General features: G+C 50.1%; 1 protein-coding gene across 2 annotated transcripts in view; it reads right to left on the bottom strand.

Moving 5' to 3' along the window:
• The window catches only part of SCUBE1 (signal peptide, CUB domain and EGF like domain containing 1), a 114555-nt gene that overhangs the window by 82414 nt on the left and 12794 nt on the right, over positions 1 to 19347 (bottom strand). For both annotated transcript variants that reach the window (XM_023509363.1, XM_003783128.3), the window contains exon 3: positions 12406 to 12534. In XM_023509363.1, coding sequence (XP_023365131.1) covers positions 12406 to 12534 — 129 coding nt within the window. The remainder of the gene's footprint in view (positions 1 to 12405; positions 12535 to 19347) is intronic.

Genomic DNA, 19347 nt, shown 5'->3' with positions numbered 1-19347 from the left:
ACCATTCCAAAAGAGTGAGTGGCCCATCTACCCTGTCCCTCTGCATACACACCTGGTGGGAATTACACAAAGGATGCCACTTCGAGAGCATTTCTGCACATGGCCTGGGAGCTCTCTAAGGATGAGAAGTTACATCTCAGAACCCCAGACCTGGCAGAAATGGGCACTCAGGGGGCACGTCCTGACAGAGGGGAGACTGGGTGTTTTCACTGTACCTACCAGACTACCTGCCAGCACTCCATGTCCTGGGTTTTGGTGACATTCCCACATTTTGGTGACATGAATATGTATCAACAGTGAAGAAAGTTCTGCTAGGGTGTGCGGGCCCAGCAGCACACCAGCATCCATGTGAAGATCATGACCATGTAAAGCTCAACCTAAACCCATATGACATCGGACATGGACACCTGGACATGGAAATCGTCGATCTACGGGGGTGGTGAGATGGTGGGGGATTGTTTTCTGCCTTTTCTCTTGATTTCTCTGTTTCTGTATAATTATTCCACATGTGGAAGATGGATAAGTAAACAGACATTTGTAACTCAGTCTAAGCCTGGCTGGCCCAGCTGCAGGGATAGCAGAGTGCACGGAGTGGGTCACTGCCCAGGGCCCAGAGAAGATGGGCAGGAGGAAGGACTGGAGTGCTGGGGCAGGCAGGGGACGGGACGTGCAAAGGCCCTGAGGGTGTGGGGCACCTGGGCACAGGTTTAGTATTTAGTCTGTGGGAAGCGAGAGAAGGAAAGCTGGAGTGGCTGGCAGGGGCCGGGTCATGGGCGGGGGAGTAGCCGGCAGGGGCTGGGTCATGGTGGAGGGAGTGGCTGGCAGGGGCCAGGTCAAGGGGTGGAGTGGCCAGCAGGGGCCAGGTCATGGGGGGCTGGTTGCCAGGCTGAGGAAGCCAGACTGCTCCAGTAATCACTGGAGTCTGTATCAATGTTTGGTTCCAAATGACTCCAATGGCCAGCAGATGAGCCAAGGGGAGGACAAGCCCATGGGATCCTCACCCTGCCATTACGGCAGCACCTAGGAGGCTACTAAAGACCTCGGACCAAGCAGCTGGGTTGCTGCCATGGCCACCCACTTCCACCAACACAGAGTGCCAGCCGGGCACAGAGTGTCTCTGCTGGCAGTCTATTTCCAGCCACATGTGGCTGGGGTGAGGTGGGTGACAGGGAGGGATGCTGGGACGGTCTGGTGCACAGAGTGGGCTAATGGCCACTATAAATAGTTTGATCATGTCCTGCTGGTGCTGGGGGGAAGTCACTGCAGCGTTTGCCGGATGCAGCCTGGCCTAGTAAATGTCCAGGGTGACCCCAAATGCCACACAGGACCCAGGCTGCTCCAAGATCAGCAAGACTTCTGGCAAAGGATGTGCTGGGCTGGGGACTCTGGGACCTCCTCCTTTGTCGCTAACGCCCCTTTTAGGGACAGGCTCCAGGTCTAGTTTGCAGTGTATATTTTGGTGGTAGGATATTTTCAAAGAGCCTTCACAAGACACTTTTCTGTTTATTTCTCAGAGTTATGACCCAGCCCTTGGCATGGGGATTGCAGACAGGGACAGATGAAGCAAGTGTCAGCAGTGGTGTTTTTCTTTGCTGTTTATGGACTTGGCATTCTCTGTCCTGGGACAGAGCAGGAATTCTTCCCCAAGCCACCAACATAAGAGCCGTCTAAAGATGGGGCTGGCACCAGGCTGACATCAGATTTCAGAGATGAAAGGACAGAGAAGGGAGGACAGGTCTGCCTGTTGACAAACACCTCTTCCAATGGGAAGAATGGCCTCATACGGGGATATGCAGACCCTGACCTGAATGGCCAGTTGAAGGCAGGAGCGGGAGAAGGAGGTGAGTGCTCCTAGCACCTACTGTGCACCACTGTTCTTTCACACAGACTACCTCTGAGCTCCTAGAGGTCCCTCCCAGGAGTATCACACCTCTGTCCAGGTAAGAAAAGTGAGAGCAGAGAGCTGGCCCCAAACCAGCAGCTAGGAGGGGAGCAGGAGTCAAGGCCCAATGCTCCTGATTTCCAAGGCCATGTTCTCCCTGAATCTAGGCAGAGGGTCCAACGACCCTTTCACAGGGGTCGCCTAAGACCACCCTGCATATCAGATATTTATATTACGATTCATAACAGTAGCAAAATTACAGTTATGAAGTAGCAATGAAAATAATTTTATGGTTGGGGTTACCACAACATGAGGAACTGTATTATAGGGTCGCAGCATTAGGAAGGTTGAGGACCACTGGGCTAGAAGGAGCTGGAGATGTGGGCAGGCCTTGGGATGAGGCTGCGAGACTGCCAGCAGACCTCCCTAGGCTTGAGGGCATGACGCTGTGCCTAGTGGCAGGCCCATGCCCCACCGTTCAGTCCTGCTCCTTGATGATTCAGCCCTCACCCTGCCACTCCATTGCCAAGTGAGCCTGCCCTGGGCCTGGCGTCTGCAGGCCTTGGGGTGAAGAGCTAAGTCTGTCTGGAGCTCAGCACTCTAGGAGTTCTCAAGGAAGGCAGGGAAAGCCACCCCGAGACACTCAGTGTCAGTCCTGGGAGCTCAGTGCTGAGCTGGGGGGAAGCCCAGGGAGGTGTGTAGCTCAGAGAGCTTTCCTTGGGGGGGCTGGTGCTGCAGCTCAGTCCTGGGGGGCAGGAGGGTCAGCCAAATAAAGAACTAACTAAGAGGTTGGGGAAGGACAACAGGGGCAGAAAGACCAGCAGGTACAAGGAAGAGGTGGAGAAGGGTGGCAGTTAGGGAAAGGACAGTCATCTCCCGGTGCCAGCAGTTAATGTTCTAAGAATCCAGGAGAGAGAGACTGGGCCTTGGTGGGACCAGGAGGATACAGGAAAGAGCTTAGCCACTGTCCCTGGAGCCAAATCACATGAACACCATGCTACCACATCACAAGATGCTGGAGGGAGAGGGCTCTGGTGGGGCAGCTGGCCGAGGGGGTCCAAATGGCTCCTGGGGCTGCAGGGACCTTTTGGATTGGAGACAGGCTCCACGTGAGTCCTGCCACCCAGGCCAACAGTTCTGTTTGAAAAGCATGGCTCTGCTGTTTCACACTAACCCCGCCCAGTCTGAAACCAGCAGTTGGACCCCATCCTTTTATTTTGCATGTGATGGAGAAATTGAGGTCCAAAGAGCAAGGGGTTTCCTGAGGTTCTCAACCAGTCAATAGTCCAGAGCCCGGCTTCTGGCCCATTCCTCCTTCACCCCAGCCTCCAGCCTGCCCCTCTGTAAGAACCGCCCTACTGTCCTCACCAATTCCAAGCTGGCATGGGCATGAAGCTATGGACCTCTGCACCCCCAAAACACACCAGGTCTGAATCAGTCTGCCTCCCTGTCCCCCACATGGGATCTCCCTATTTTGTAGTGATTTGGGGGAGAGAAGAAAGCTTGTTTATAAAGATGCACAAAACTGTCCAGTGGGTTTTTCTCAGGCCAAAGAATTCCCATCAGATTAACAGCTGTCAAAAGCTGAGAGAGGTCGGCTGAATCTGACTCGTGCTCTCATGGCAAATCCCTGCAACCAAGCATGTTTTGGTTACCACAATGTGGGCCAAGAATGGGGAAAAGGGGGGTAGAGGTGGGCACGAAGGCAGAGAACAGGAAGAAACTGCTTGCGTTTACCTTAGAAAATGTTGGTGTTTATGGAGTAACTATATGACTGTCTGAAATTGTTTAGTTTGACATTAAAATGGTCAGAATATTTTTTCCCAGCAAGAAATGCATTTAAGCTGTTGAAGTATAAAGACAAATAAACATAAGCAGCTCGAGCCTTCACTAGGGGTTCAAGGGAGCAACGCATTGTCTCCAGCTGTCCTGTGGGATGAGAGGGGAGCCTTCAAACAGGCAGAAGTGGCCCAGACCCTCTTGTCCTGCCAGGGCCAGCCCAGCCCAGTGCCTGGAGAGCCATGGCTGTCCTGCCGGCATGCAGCATCTGGGGCATCTGCAGGGGTCCTCCCCACCCAGGTACAGGTCTTCCCCTCCCCTTCTCCTTCCACTTGGCGGTCTCCAGGTCACTTGCACACCCATGTCCTCCACTGATCCTAACGGACTGGGATGGTCCATGTTTCACAGAGACTCTGGCAAATGAAGTGATATGTCCTAGGTTATAAAACAAGCACCTGGCAGAGCTGGGATTTGAAACCCTGTTGTCATGTGGCGCCATGGTCAGTGGACGATGACGAGGAGTATGAGAACCAGTGCTGGAGGATGGGGACGCTTGCTGGCCTGGGGACAGGGATCACTGGCCTGTGGGCAGTAGCTCATCTGTCAGGAGCATCCTGTGGAGTGGGAGGGGCAGGTCCCAGCCAAAGGCCCTTTCACAGCTTTGACCCCTGCACATTTGCCGGCTCAAAGATACATCCACTTTCCCTGCACTGTGTTCTGACTTGGCACAGCAGGAGTAAGTGATAAACAGACAATTCACACAGCTGAGCCCTTGCTACGCACCAGGCACCTGGTAAATGTGTGACAAGCTCACCCCTTAGGCCTGTGCGTCATCCCTGCCAAACGGGCACAGCAGCCCCACCTTTCAGAGAAGGATACAGAGGCCCAGAGACAGCAAGTTACTTGCTCCAGGTCACAGCAATAAGTGACAGATCCAGGATTTACAGCCAGGCATGATGACTTCCTATCTCTTTGAGGGCCAGAAATAATGTCATCCACCTCCTAAGTGTGAGCTTCCAGCCAGGGGAATGGCACAGGGCAGGTGCTCACAGAATCTTTATGAAAGAAAGGTGTGAAGGTTAATATCTCTGGCCTCCAAGGCCGTCTAGAAGCTGACCATTCTCATTTTATCCCCAGGTCTGACTCCTCCACAGACTTCGGATCTAGTATGCTATTCCCATTTGGATGGCTATTTATCATTCAAACAGACTCTAGAGTCCTGCACCTCCACCCCTACCCCCAAATCTGTCCCCTTCAGCCTGTCCCATCTCAGCCCTGGCAGCAGAGCCACACAGCTCAGCTGTAATCCTCTCTCCCCCTTACCCCTCACATCTCTTCCACCGCCCATTCCCATTGGCTGTTTTTAAAATATATTGACTTCACTCATCCCCTCCTACCACTGTCACCTGATTTGAGCCACCAGCATCTCTGACCCTACTGCTGCTGCGTCTACCAGCTCAAGCCACTCCACCTCTTACAACCTGTAACACATCTCTACCCAGCAGCCAGAAAGAGTTTGTTACCAAGATGTCAATCAGAACATGACGACCCCTGGTGAAAATGTCCCTTGGCTTCCCAGGTAACTTAGAATAAGATCCAAACTCTTTTCTTGTAGTTCCAGGGCCTTGTGTGGCCAGGGTGCACCTGTCTCCCCGACTCACCTCCAGCCCCTCTGCCTCATTCCCAATCTTTCAGGTGCACTGACCTGTCCCCAAACTCATTTAGCTCGTCCCAACTGTAGGGCCTCTGCACCTGTGCCCCTTCTGCCTGCATGGAGGGCCTTCCCTCCATCTTCAGATGGCACTCCCCGCTTCTCACCCAGGCCTCCTCCCCTACATCGAGGTGGACCCTGTAACTGCCCTCACCCAGCAGACTGGATCTTGTTCTCTTGGGACCTGGCCGCCAAGCTGTGAGGACGCTCACAGCAGCCCCGGCAGGAAGACTGGATGAGGCTCACCATGGGATCCTGGCTGACAGCCAGTACCATCACCGGAAAGGAGCACAGAAGCTTCCAGATGATTCCAGCTCTTGGTCATCATCTTGGCCCGGGCTTCCCAGCTGAGGCCCTGATGCTGTAGAGCAGAGACTAGCTGATCCCACTGTGCCCTGTCTGAATCCCTGACCCACAGATCCATAAGCAGAATGAGACGCCTCCTCTCCTAAATCACCTCCATCTCTGCCCTCGGCCAGCACAGAGGTTTGCTGAGAGCAAGGGTTTTAGGTGACAAGGCATTTTTACAAATCTGTTTATTCATTCATTCAATAAGCATTAATTAAACACCTATGAAATGTTTGACATTGCACTAGGGTCAGAGAGTGGCCCTAGGGGAGGTGTACAGCTTGGGCAGGTCAGGGGACCTCAGAGTAGGGGGAGGTTTGGGTTGGGGCTCGAATGATGAGCTTGACCTCACCAGGTCCGTGCTACATTTGTGTGGGTCACAAGGGAGCAGCTTGGAGACAGGAGAGATGAGCAGAAGGATTCTATGGGTCTGAGGAAGGGTGGGCCAGAGGGTGCAGGTGAGTGAGGCTGTGTGGCGAGGAGAAGAGGCTGGGAGGGCCCTGGCCCAATGGGCCTCAGGAGCCAATGAGCAGATGCATCAGTCTAGTGACAGTAATGGGAACCATGAGAGGACAGCTCTACATGTTCAGATGGAGCAAAACAATGTCCCACGGAACCTCAAGGGTGATGAGAGGCACAGGCAACGAGTTCCTGCATTGCCCAGGAAGGCTGAATAGGCTTCGAGGAGGCACCCTGAGCATGGACTCTCTGAACAAGGGTGCTCACCAGCCCCTACTATCTAGCCTGGCAGATGCTGGGATATTTGAACACCCTCAGAGACTCCCAAACTTACACACAGGTAGGGGGTGCTATCTAACATCCTAAGACAGGGAGGCCCTCCCTGATCCCAGCCAGCCTCCCAGCGCTGGCACTGTTCTGGGCACTGTAGGGCAGGGCAGGGCAGTGGGGGCTTCAACAGGCAAGAATCACAGCCCCGGGCTCTGGTCCCAGCTCCACCACTTACTGGCTGTATGACCTCGGATAGGTCACTTTCCCTCTCTGAGTCCCCCTGTTTCCTCATTTTTGAAAAGAAGATACTAATGGCTTCCCGCTCTGGATGCTGTGAGGACTAGAGGAGGAAATGTCAGCACAGCATCCAGGGCAACTCCAGGCCTGTGAGTTCACCGGAGCAGAGCTGTCCACTAGCACGAGGCCAGACATGTATATCGTAGGTGCTCGATAATTGCCAATGGGAATGCAGTGATCTGGTTAATAAATAAATTCTTTGGCTGAATGTGGTTATGGATAACTTCTCTGGATTGGAGTAAAAAAGTGCTGAGAGGCAAGTCCAAACTTCAAACTGTGAGTGAGAAACATATTTTTTCAGTAAGTCAAGGTAAAGATCAGGGTCGAAGAAAACATCTGGCTAAGTGAACTAATGGCTTTAGAGAAAAAGGAGCTTTGCTTTGTGGAGACAGGAAAAAATTATCCACTGCTGGTTTTAATTTAAGATGAAAAAAACTTATTCTATTAGCCTAAATATCGCTCTGCTGTCCAATCTCATGGAGTTTGGAATAATATTTTTCAAACAGAACTACTGCTATTTCAAGTAATTACACAGCTAAAAGCAGCCATTTGGGGTTGAGCAAGAACTCATCATGGTTTCAATTCCCTCTGGTGTCATTTTCTGTTATATTTGAGAAATTCCTCAATAAAGATGTCAAATAGAGAGAGAGTTTTGCTCCCAGGAGGACAGACTTGGCCACCCTCCAGGACACAGTCCCAGGCAAGCCATCTTCACAAGAAAATAACCTTGTTTATTCAAAAGAAAAGGTTCAACTGTGAAAACTTACTCAGGAAAATAACTCCTAAACCAACCACCTCATTTCTCCTAGTTAACTCAGAATGCTTTTCAAACTGCTGTTTATTTCTAGGTGATCAGGTCATCATCCCTAAGGAATTCAGAGTGGTTTGGAAAGGAATGCTACAACTGGGCAAGGCTCTTGACCCAGTCTTCTGGGGACGAAACAGCAGGAGATGCAAACGACTATCCCTGATGGGTGATGGGTGATGTCCCTGAGTCAGTGAGGCCATCAGGACAGCGTGTGGCAGTAACTTAGCTGTTCTTGACCACTGAACACCCACCAGAGCCAGGCCGTGAGGGAAGCTTCATCAGGCAGCACAAACACAATTCTAAGTGGGCAATTAATGACCAAAGTCCATTGGTGGTAAGCAACAGCGAGTGGTGGGGATTGTGGGGAATAGAAGGGCCTCCTCCACAGGGCAGCTGTGGTGTGCTCCCTCCAGCTGCTGCCAGCACCACCCTGAGATGTGAAGAGGTGCTGCTGCCTGGGCCTCACTCTGTGGGGGTCCCTTCTCTGTCTCTCCTATGGGTGAAGCCCCATGGAGTAAGGGGTCCTCCTAGGGGGCCATGGGCACCTGGAACACATACCTACCACTTTAGCCCATATCCTGGCTGTGTGGGACCCTAGAATTTCCCCTGACTAGCTCTAAACATGTCAGTTCCCAGAGGGACAGATGAGTCTTAGGTAAGAGAATGGTAAAAGTTAGCTGCTTTGGGGTGAACATTCAGGTTAGGGTATCAGAGCGTGAACATTCAGGTTGGGGTGTCCTGAGGCTCATCGTGATGTGGGATGGAGCTAAGGGTGGACAAAGGAGGGTGGGGAGCAGGCATTGCCCCCACGACCCCTTCCTGGTGCAAAACCCCAAGGAGTCCTAGAATTATAGATTCAAATCTAGCCTTCCTGGTCACATTGCCAAAGTAGGAAAAATATACTCTAGTTGGGGAGCTTCCCAGTTACTTTTAAACACTTAGCCATGTGGGACAGGGACCTCCACTCACATTCTTGCCCCAAGTCCCATCCATGTCAGGGGCTGGGTGACTGTGGCTGAGTATGAATGAGTGTGCCGGCAATAGCGCTTTTCACATGATAGCCTCTAATTTTCAAGTGTTGACAAATAGTTCAATAATAACAAATGACACCACTGTGGGGATAAACCAAACACGTTTGTGGGCCAGATGAGGACTGTGGGTGGCCAACTGCTCTGCTGCATTGTGACGACGTCCTGTGGTGCTTGTGCGGAATTCACGTCCTCACGCACGGTTCCGCACGTCTCTTCTCAGAGTCAGCTGTCACAGCGACCTCTGAGTCGAGTATTACCTTCTCATTTCATAGTTACAGGAGCTAAAGCTCTGAGGGCTGGAGGAACAGGTCCCAACCTATAAAACTCACGAGTGGTGGTGCCAGAATTTGAGCCTGAATCTTCAAACTCCAAGCCCAGCTTACTCTTACAACACTGTTTCAGCCCACGTTTATGAAACCCCCATGATCCCGACACTGTTGCAGGTACCCTAATTCCCACAGTTTCAGGGATAAGGGAGCTGAGTTTCCAAGAGGTCAACCAACTAGCCCAGGGTCACACGGTCAGTCTGGGGTGGAGCTGGTGGGAACCAAGGTCTAACTTCTCTCGAGCTGGAGTTGTGTCTGGCTGAGGAAAAAGACCAAACAAAAAGAAGCCTGTTGAGAAGGGCCTGCCCCGGCTAACAGAAAAGACAGCAGACAGCGCCTTTCCTTGGCTGCCATATGTGCATGTTAGACCTGCGTGCAGTCACAATCTGTGCTCAGAGGCGGTGGCGGTGGGCGGGGGGATCCAGTTCTTTTAAATTAATGAGTATGAAAAGAATCCATTGTGAGAATAATGTTGTTGAAACAAAGACCCATACAGACCTCTCTGTTAGTCGGGAGGCTGGGGGCATCAGCTGTTGGAGGCACGGGTGGACCTGCTGTGGCCATGGACAAGGCTGTTTACAAACAGGTGGCTCTGCCCAGGTGAGACTGCTGTGGCCAGGACAGCCCATGTGTCTGACACGGCCCCTACCCCTTGGGGGCATACAGTGGGCTGTGCCCTCCATGAGGTCTCAGAGGCATCAAACCAGACCGCATCAATTCAGCTCACCTGGAAGCTAATCACCAGATGGATGCCCATTATTTGGTGCCAGGCACTTGGCCACATGCCCTACATCCGAGATCTCACAGAATCCTTGAAAGGACTCTGCAAGACAGAGAATATACTCTCCATATCACAGGTGAGAGGTGAGGCTCAGAGAGGCAGTGACTGCCCACGAGTCACACAGCTGATAAGCAGAGAGCCAGGATTTAAGCCCCAAACTGGCAGTTCCCAAGGTCTGTCCTCTTGACCACTGTGTCACACTGTCTGCTTTTAACAGGTTGTCCCCCGGGTACTGTCAGCTCTGCCTTCACTGACCAATCACTTACCAAAACGCACTCTCTCTATCATTTGAAAAAGGAGCAAACAACTGGGAAAGCCAAGCATGGACGATCCAGGAGGATTAAATGAGACAGCACTGGCAGGTTGCTTACCCTGGTCTCTGGCACAGTAAGTGCTGTAAGGCGCTTTATAATCTAACTAAGGCTCTCCTGCCCCCCAGTCCTGGCCTGCCACTCCTCCCCCACACACACCCAGCAAGGAGCTGCCTGCCGCCCTCTACTCAGACTGTGTTCTTGATGCAGAAAACTTCGTCCTGATCTTTGGAGGTCCACTCAGTGTTACCTCCTCTTTGAAGCCCCCTGGGGAGCCAGTAGCTCTTCACAGGCCACCTCTGGGCTTCAATAACCTGCTGTAATTACATGTCCATAGACCTGTTTCCCATAACCAGCTCCTCTAAAACAGGTAGAGAAATCCAAGGCTAATATCTCACTGAGAGGAAGAGTTCCAGAGTGCCCAGGGCATCCAGCTTCTTACCCTGCACACCAACAAACCAGCTGGCACAGCAGAAGATTTGCTGGGCCCTTTTGAAAAGTTTATGGCCTTGACTCAGTGCTACTTTTATGAAGCATTCCTAAGGAAACAATCAGGAAAAGAGGGGCAAAAAAAAGTTTGATGTCCAGAACCACCTTTGGATTTTGATGATAAAAAACAAAAAAACCCAAACTATCTACAAAAAGGTAACAAAAAGGTGGCTGGTTACCTGGAGTGACAATCCTTGTTTATTGACTACTTAGCACCTACTGAGTGCGAGCCACTTCACACTGTCACGTCAACCTCACACACAACCTTGAGAAGTAGACAGCATAATTATTCCTCCTTTAAAGGGAGAAGAAGATGGAAGCTCAGAAAGCTGATGACAGTAACAGCTCCCAGCTGCTGACAGCCCGCGCAGGACCTGCTCCTCAGCTTCTGGACCTTATCCCAGTGGCTGCTCAGGACTGTCCGGGGAGGCAGCTGCTCTTGACAGCCTTCCTCTGCCATCAAGGGCCCAAGACTGAGACAAGTCAATAATATATCCATGGCTGTGCTCCTGCCAAATCCACGCCTGTACCCCTGTGGGCCCAGTGGCTGTGCCCCAGGTACCTAGCAGCCAGTGGCAGAATAAGGACTGGGGGACAGGCACACATGCTCTAAAGTCATGTAATTTCTACCGGAGATACTGTTCCTCCCATTACAGACTTCAAACCACTCTGAGTTGAATGATGTTCCTGCAAAGACACAGAAGTCCTAACGCCCAGTACTCTGAATGGGACCCTTGTTGGAAATAAGTCTTGGCAGGGGATCAGGTTAAGATGAAGTTGGCAGGTGGGTCCTAATCCAACATGACTTGTGTCCTTGTGAAAAAGGGGAACTTGGGCGGAGACAGATATGCACAGAGCTTAGACAATGTGAAGACAGGGAGAGTGTCATCTACAAGCCAGGGAATACCTGAGGTTACCCAAAGCTACAAGACGGGCCTGAACAGACCCTTCCTTGTAGCCCTCAGAAGGAACTGGCCCACCAATCCCTCTGGGTCAGACTCCCGGCCTCCGCCAGTGTGAGAGAAAAACATCTCGGTTGTTTAAGACATCCAGTTTGTTACTTTGTTATGGTAGCCCTAAGAAACCAAGGCAGGTTTTGGTAATTTATGACTATGGGGCACCTGGAAAATGGTAACAGGGGCCACATAAAAATCCCTGAGAGATACACGATGTTAAGGGAAAGCAAGGGACAAAATGATGCTGACCGCCTGATTGCCACAATGGTGACACACACCTGGATACGGACAGAAGACTGAAAAGAGACAGGCCAGCAAAACTCAGACGCTCTCTGCATTATCTTCCCGACTCTTCCACAGTTTTCCAATTTCATCCAACATATATGGATTGCCCTTATAATTTTTATTCAATTGGCTTAAAAAATGTATTTGAACCATGGGGTCATGGGGGTATGTAAGTTGATGGGCAGAATTGTGATCCCTCAAAATTCCTAGGTTGAAAGCATTCAATTCCCAGTGCTTCAAAATGTGACTATATTTGGAGATAGGTCCTTTAAAAAGCTAATTAAGTTAAAAATGGAGTTGCTAGGGTGGGCTCTATCCCCAGTGATGAGTGTCCTTACAGGAAAAGGAGATTAGGACACAGAGTGACACAAGACATTGCATACACAGCGTGAAGACCATGTGAAGTCACACAGAGGAGGTGGCCCTCTGCAAGCCAGGCAGAGAGGCCTTAGGAGAAAACTAAGCCTGGTGTCACCTTGATCTCAGACTTCCAGCCTCCAGAACTGTGAGGAAATAAACTTCTGTTGTTTAAGCCACCCAATCCATAGCCTTAGCAAACTGATGTAAGGAGCCAAGGGAGGGCAAGCCTTCCCACAGCCCCCAACTCTGTCAGGTGGAGCTGAGAAATAGGCAAGGTGTGCCCAGAGGGCGGGGCACGGCTGCGTCACTCACCCAGGCAGTTGTGTCCATCGTGTGCCAGCATGAAGCCATCGAAGCAGGTGCATCTGTAGTTCCCGGGGATGTTGATGCACTCGTGGACACAGCCCCCGTTGTAGTGGTCGTTCTCACACTCGTCAATGTCTGCGGAAGGAGTGGCAGGAAAGGTGTCAGAGGAAGAGCCTGGGGGTCCCCTCTCCCACCACCGCTGAAGCCACCGGGATATAAGTGATTAGGAGATGACGCAACAGGTAGTAAATGAAGTTCCCTCTAGGGGCTGAGGACCCAATGGTTATAAAAATAAGATCCTGGCTCTGCAGCAAGGCTGGCCACCGCCTTGCAGAGCACGCTGATGGGCGCACATAGGAGCCTTCCAGCTCCCACCAGAGCAAACTAGGCAAGATTCACACCTCGCTCGCTCTCCCTAGAAAGCCTCTCAACACTAACCACATGGGGGATCTAATCTACAGTTGTCCAAAACTGGCTCTCCTGAAGCAGACGGCATCAGTAGGATTAACATTGTACATCACCAAAAAGCATAATCTCTGGAATGAAAGAAAAGTCCACTAACTCAAATAATTTCCTTCCACATCAGTGGTCTGATGCCCAAATTTCAACTGCTCCAGCCTCCTTGTTTCAACAAAGGCTTCTGTCTCATAAACAATGGCCAAGAGCCTTTGTAAAGGTCACCCTTTTTGCTGTTTTAAGTCTTTTTCAACATTTCCTATTAAGGGTCAAAGGGCTATCGGTTCTGGAGTTCCAGAGAGATTTCAGAGACCTTGGAGGATAATAGGAGCATATCTAGTTAACCTTCTACAAGACGCCTTCTATGCCCAAATCCTGCTTGGAAGACTATGTCATTATCTCTTCAACCCCCCACTCTGAGATGTAGGCACCATTATCACTATTCCGAGTTTACAAGAGGACTGAAGAAGCCGGGACACAGACAGGCTATAACCTTGCCAAAGGTCGCTAGGAGATGATACAAGTGGAACTGGAACTCCAACGGCTGGTGTAGGAGCCCCCGCAGCCTAACCCTGGTCACAGCCAGTCTTTCCAGGAGTGTTCTGGGTACAGGGAGGCCCTGTCAGCCATGACCTGGGGGTGCCAGTCTTCAGCTTCCTCACCCCAAAACGCTCCCTGGGCTTGCCCCTCTCAGCCTACACTCATCCTGACATCCAGAGCTTCGGGACAAACAGAGGAAGGAAGGAGCTATAAGTTCCTCCACAAACAGCGAAACTGGAACTAGAACCAGAACCGGAACCAGAACAGGAAGTGCTACACTAAGTGGGACCAGAAGTGCCCCCAGTGAGCAGGGCCAGAAGTACCCTTCTCAAGCGGCAGCCAAGCCATCCCTCATCATCACAGAAGAGGAATTTTTGAGGCTGGTTCCAGCTGTCAAAGTGGGTATAGGGCCAGCCTGGAGAACTGACTGGAGATAGGTCTGGCTGCTCCCTCCGCTGCCAAGGAGCTGCCGGAGGGAGACCACGAGCTCCAAGCTCCATGCTTTCTGCACGCTGCTCTAGGCAGGAGGCAGAGCTGCTCCCAGCAGAGGCAATCTGCGGGGGGCCAATTAACGTTCATGGGCAGCAATGCCCACTTGGAAGGCAAAAGCTCTCTCAGGAGGTAGTGAGCTCCCTGACTCTGCAGGTGACTGAGCACTGCGGAGACGCCTGCCCACCAGAGACACAGCAGAGCAGAGGACATAACTTAAGTGAAAACAGCAGAGGCAAAAGCAGCTGAGTACAGGGTCCGGCTGTGGGGCTCACTCCTGGTGAGCAGCTCACCCAGCCCAGTGAGGGAAGAACAAAGCGGCCTGGGTCTCCAAAGGATCCAGAGAGGCAGGAGGCTCTGTCTAACCTGCCCACAATGGCCATCTGCATCAGCTGGGAAGCAGACTCAACTCTGCAGCTCATTCCAATTGTTTTTAATCATGATATTTAATGCACTTAGACATTGCAAATATCATTAAGGGAGGATGTATGATTTTATGTTATTGAAAGGGCACAAAGATTTACGAAGACAGAGAGATACTGGCTACTTCCCAGTCTCTGTTTGCAGCCCTGACCTTCCACCAGAGTCCTGGATACACCAATTCAACCACCTCTCCCCGGATCTTCCACAGACACTCCAAAGGCAACACAGCCCAACTTGAACTCACCAATCTCCACTTCCTCGGGGTTCCCCATCCCACTGACTATTCTTTCTCTTTCTCCTCTCCCTTGACAACCAGTCAGCTACCAAAGCACGTTTTTACTTCCCCCTTAAAATTGTTACAGTTTGCCCACTGGTCACTTATTTCCCCTGCATGTCCCCCTGAGTTGTCCCCTCATCTCTGATCTCATCAAGCAGCCAGCAAACTGTTCCTTCCTGATTTTCTTCCTTCAAGCAGGTGACTCAGAGTAAACTGGCCTGGTCCTAACTCTGGGGGTGGAGCCTGATCAGTTTGATCCAAACCACACATGCCATTAGCAACTGCTATAGGTCCCAGGTAGGTACATGACTTGGGTTGGATTGATCACACTGGGGAAAAGAACTTTTATTCCATGTCTGGGTGAAAGAATTTCCTTTCACATTGTGTCCCAGAAGGAAACGTGCAGATATTTCCCCTAAAACAAACACCAGCCCTTTTAATTCTCACAGCAACCCTCTGCAAGCCAAAACCTCTGCAGGAGGTTTTTAACTCCATATTATGGTCAAGGGAACTGTGGTGCAGAAAGATTAGGTAATCCTTCAAGGTCACATAGCAAGTGGCCGGGCAAGGATCAGAACAAAGTCTTGCAGTGTGTGAACCCCACATTCTTTCTAAGAGGCTAGAATGCCTATGACGTGCCAGTCATTTGCAAAGTCAGGCAGATATACATGATATTTCCCTCTGGACGCATTTACCCTATATACCAAGAAAGTATTATCCAATCATCCAACCCCCCATTTACCCATCTATTCTTTTTTTCTTTATTTTTTCTATATCACAAGTCTTTAAGCAATACCCATATGTTCCATCCATCCACACACACATATGCACACATGTGCGTGCCTATCTACTCAGATAATCAGCTAGCCATGTTTCCATTTATCCAGTTGCTCATTCACTCGCCTACCACGTATTCATCCATCTATTCACCCCCAAACCTATCTGTTCAAATGCCTACCCAACCATTCTTCTGTTTATCTATTTGTGCTACAATATATCCAGCTAAATATCCAGTCAGCTGACCACTCTTCCACTTTAAGACCTGTTCACTCATTCATCTATCCAGACAATCAGTCACCCACACATCCAAACATGTGCATACATGTATCTATCTGTTTAAATATTCAGCCAGATGCCCATCCTTCCATTCATCTAAATATCCATTATCCAAACATCCATTCACCCATCCATTCATCCACCCAAATGTCTAGCCACCCATCCATATGTTAATTGTTCCAAATACCTGCACTTCTATCCAAACACTCATCCATCCATCTATCCAAACTTCTATTAACTCATTCACCTATTCCTTCAAACACTCATCTGAACAGCACACAAAATATATAGATTTTCAAAGAGAATAAAATATTAGGATGAAGAAAAACAAGTGAGCATTGAAAATAAGATTAAGCTGGTGACAACCTGCAGAAATCCATTTGGTAAGCTGCAGCACAGCAATATCACAAATATGGTTCTGAGCTTCCTAAAAGCCAAGCGAAGAAAGAAACACAACTGGTTACAGAGTCACCACAGCCACAGACTACACTCAAAACAGCTGTTTTCATGGTGCTAAGGTCTGGAGGATTCTTCTGTTTATTTTGATTGGAAAGACTCTCAGAACTTCTAATCAAGGGAACGTCCCTTCTCTTGGTTAGGATAATCATACACCTCTACTTGCCTGGCACAGTTCCAGTTTGTGCCTGTTGTCCGGGTATCGCTATCAGAATGATCAACTATTTGAACACCATACCCATAAGGCACATCTCTGAACAGTCGATAAGGCAACTCTAGTCACTTTCTTCCTTCATTCCCCATAGAGCAGATGGCAGTGGTTGTCAACAGGCTGGAGAGTGTAAGAATGTTTGCTGCTCTCGTCTCTCCTCTTAATTCAGCCCCAGAGTCCTCCAGATGTGAGCATCTCTTAGAACAACCAACTCCTCTGAAAACCCCAGGCCTGCCCTGCTCCTAGCGCTGTTGTGGCAGCAGCTTCACCTCCCCAGTACCCTGGATGGAGGACACCGGCTCAGAACCCAGGCTTCCCTGGTTTTCTGTTAGTACTCTGAATTTTTATTTTTATAAAGCATGTGAGCCTCCTCCTTTAATATATAAGAGATACACAAACAAACCAACTAAAAAAAAACCTCTGCCAAAGCAAATGGATTTATTACTTTTATTGTTTGAGACAAGGTCTCTCTGTGTCTCCCAGGCTACAATGCGATGCCACAATCACTGCTCACTGCAGCCTCCAACAATTCTCCTACCTCAGCCTCTCTGGTAGCTAGGACTACAGGCACCTGCCAAGCAATTCTCAAGCGATTCTCCTGCCCTGGCCTCTCTGGTAGCTAGGACTACAGGTGCCTGCCACCATGCCTGGGTAATTTTTATATTTCTGATATAGAAGGGGTCTTGAACTCTTGGGCTCAAGCTATTGATCCTCCTGCCTCAGCCTCCCAAAGTGTTGGGTTACAGGTGTGAGCCATGGCACCTAGCCCAAATGGATTTATTATTATAAAAACATGTCCAGGAATCCCCTCCCCTGAAAGGGGCCCCATAGACTTCCACAACACCCATCAGTCTCAGACCAGTTTTTTGTTTGAAATTTTTATTTTTTATTGGAGAAAGAGTCTCACTTTGTCACCCTTGGTAGAGTGCTGTGGCATCACAGCTCACAGCAACCTCCAGCTCTTGCTTGGGCTTAGGCGATTTTCTGGCTTCAGCCTCCCAAGTAGCCGGGATCACAGGCACACGCCACAATGCCTGGCTATTTTTTGTTGCAGTTTGGCTGGGGCTGAGTTTGAACCTGCCACCTTCGGTACATGGGACCAGCACTGTACTCACTGAGCCACAGGCACCGCCCCCTCAGACCAGTTTTTAAGGACCGTGAAAGCCAGACAGATGAGGCAAGGAGAGGGTAAAGGAATGGATGGGGACAGGTGAGCAGGTTATCTGGATGTTTATATTTAAAGGACTGTGGTGGGATGAATTGTGTCCCTTAGAAAGATACACTGAAGTCCTCATGCCCAGGACCTGAAAAAGTGACCTGATTTGGAAATAGGGTCTTTGCAGATGTGATTGAGTTCAGATGGGGTCATGCTGGGTTAGGGTGGGCCCTAATCGAATGGCTAGTGTCCTTCTCATGAGGGAAATTGGACACAAACATACAGAGAGGAGAACACTGGTGAAGGCAAAGAGATCCACCGAGGAAGGACAGCCACGGGAGACGCAGGCAGAGACCAGAGTCGCGAGGCTGCCCGTGAAGCGCCCTCATGTACCGTCCCGGAAGAGGAGGCTGAGGCATAGCATGGCTGAGGGGCTCACCTCCTGTCTCCATTCAAATGCAAGCTCTGTCCCTGTGGTTGGAGCCACAGTCTCATCTTCAGGGTGCATGAGATAAATACTTAAAAAAAATGCTGCTTCACACCCCAAAAAGTCATTAAGGAGAAGGGTGTGGAGGAGATGTCACATGTACACTCTTGTTTCTTTTTCCAAGGTCTATGTACCTACTCTGAGTTTGAAATGTGGGGCCAGTTGGTGGGTGGTGACAGGGATGGTTCATAGGAATGGAGAAACTTCTGGTCACTTCCAGAGCTCCCAGCACGGACGGATGAGAGTGCAGCAACCCCACTGCTCCTGCACCTGCTTGGATTTTTTTTTTTTTTTTAAATGAAGACTCAATTCCCATCAAAGACAGCTCCCAGCATCCAACAGAGAAGAGAAAAACAGAACAAGGAACTGCTCGTTATGGGTTTTCTTAAAAGTTGCACAGTTCCACTTTTCGTATATTTAAAATGGCAGTGTGAAGTGTCAACAACAGTCTGGAACCCAGGGAGGATGAATGGTTTCATTTTTTTTTTTTGTCATTTAATTCAAAATTGATTCTTGCTGCTCCATAAAATGTTTATTCTGTGGTGTCTAGGTCCTAAAAGATTCCACTGTAATGAGTCAGAGTGCCTTCTCATTTTATTTTAATACTATTTTAGGGCATTTTCCCCAAAATCAGGACTAGAACCTTCTCACAATGAGGACTTGTAAAGCACCCACTGTCTACTCTCAGCATTCATTACTGAAAACGTCTTCTCATTTCCCTGTGAAAGTGGCATTGTTCTAGACATTCCTCATAGACGGTTGAGACCAAGCGCTCTAACAAAGACCCTTCCTCGGCTGAAGACCCCTTCCCTGGCTGGCGCGGGCACGTCTTCGCCTTTGTCTGGGGGCTTTAGGAAAACCGTGTACTCCTTAGATCAGGCAACCATTCTGGGAGAGATGTATGGCTTAGGAAGTTGAGTCCTTATTGATGAATAAATCTTAATCCGGTTTGTTGGCTAATTACGCTCTCGGGAAGGTAGTTTCTTGGGCTGCCTAGCAGGAAGGATTAAGCCCCTGTCTCCGGTGGCGCGGGGTTAAGCCCTGGGTTTGTAATGACTGAGTAATGAGACCGGCTCTCTGAGGACCCCTGGCATCCATCGATCAGGTTTCCCTTCTGCAAAGACAATGCTAGAAGTGGGCCCAGCAGTTAATTACGGGAAAGGTCAAGGGTCACACAAAACCAACACAAATCTATATACTTTCTCATTCCTAACTGCACACAATGACTGTGGCTCAGCCAGAGGGTGAGAAGGTTCCCTCCCTCTTCCCACCCTGTGATCCAGGCTAACCACGGGGTTTGAGCGCCTTGATGACCTCTCCCAGTACCCTGAGTGGCTCACACTGGTCCCTCTGCCTGGACCTCCTTCCACTGCACGAATGCTTGCTCATCGCTGGCC

This window comes from Otolemur garnettii, unplaced genomic scaffold (genome assembly GCF_000181295.1).
Source record: "Otolemur garnettii isolate 467f Iridium unplaced genomic scaffold, OtoGar3 scaffold00007, whole genome shotgun sequence".
Lineage (NCBI taxonomy): Eukaryota > Metazoa > Chordata > Mammalia > Primates > Galagidae > Otolemur > Otolemur garnettii.
Note: the sequence above shows the minus strand (reverse complement) of the source record. Positions and strands in the feature narration are given on the sequence as shown.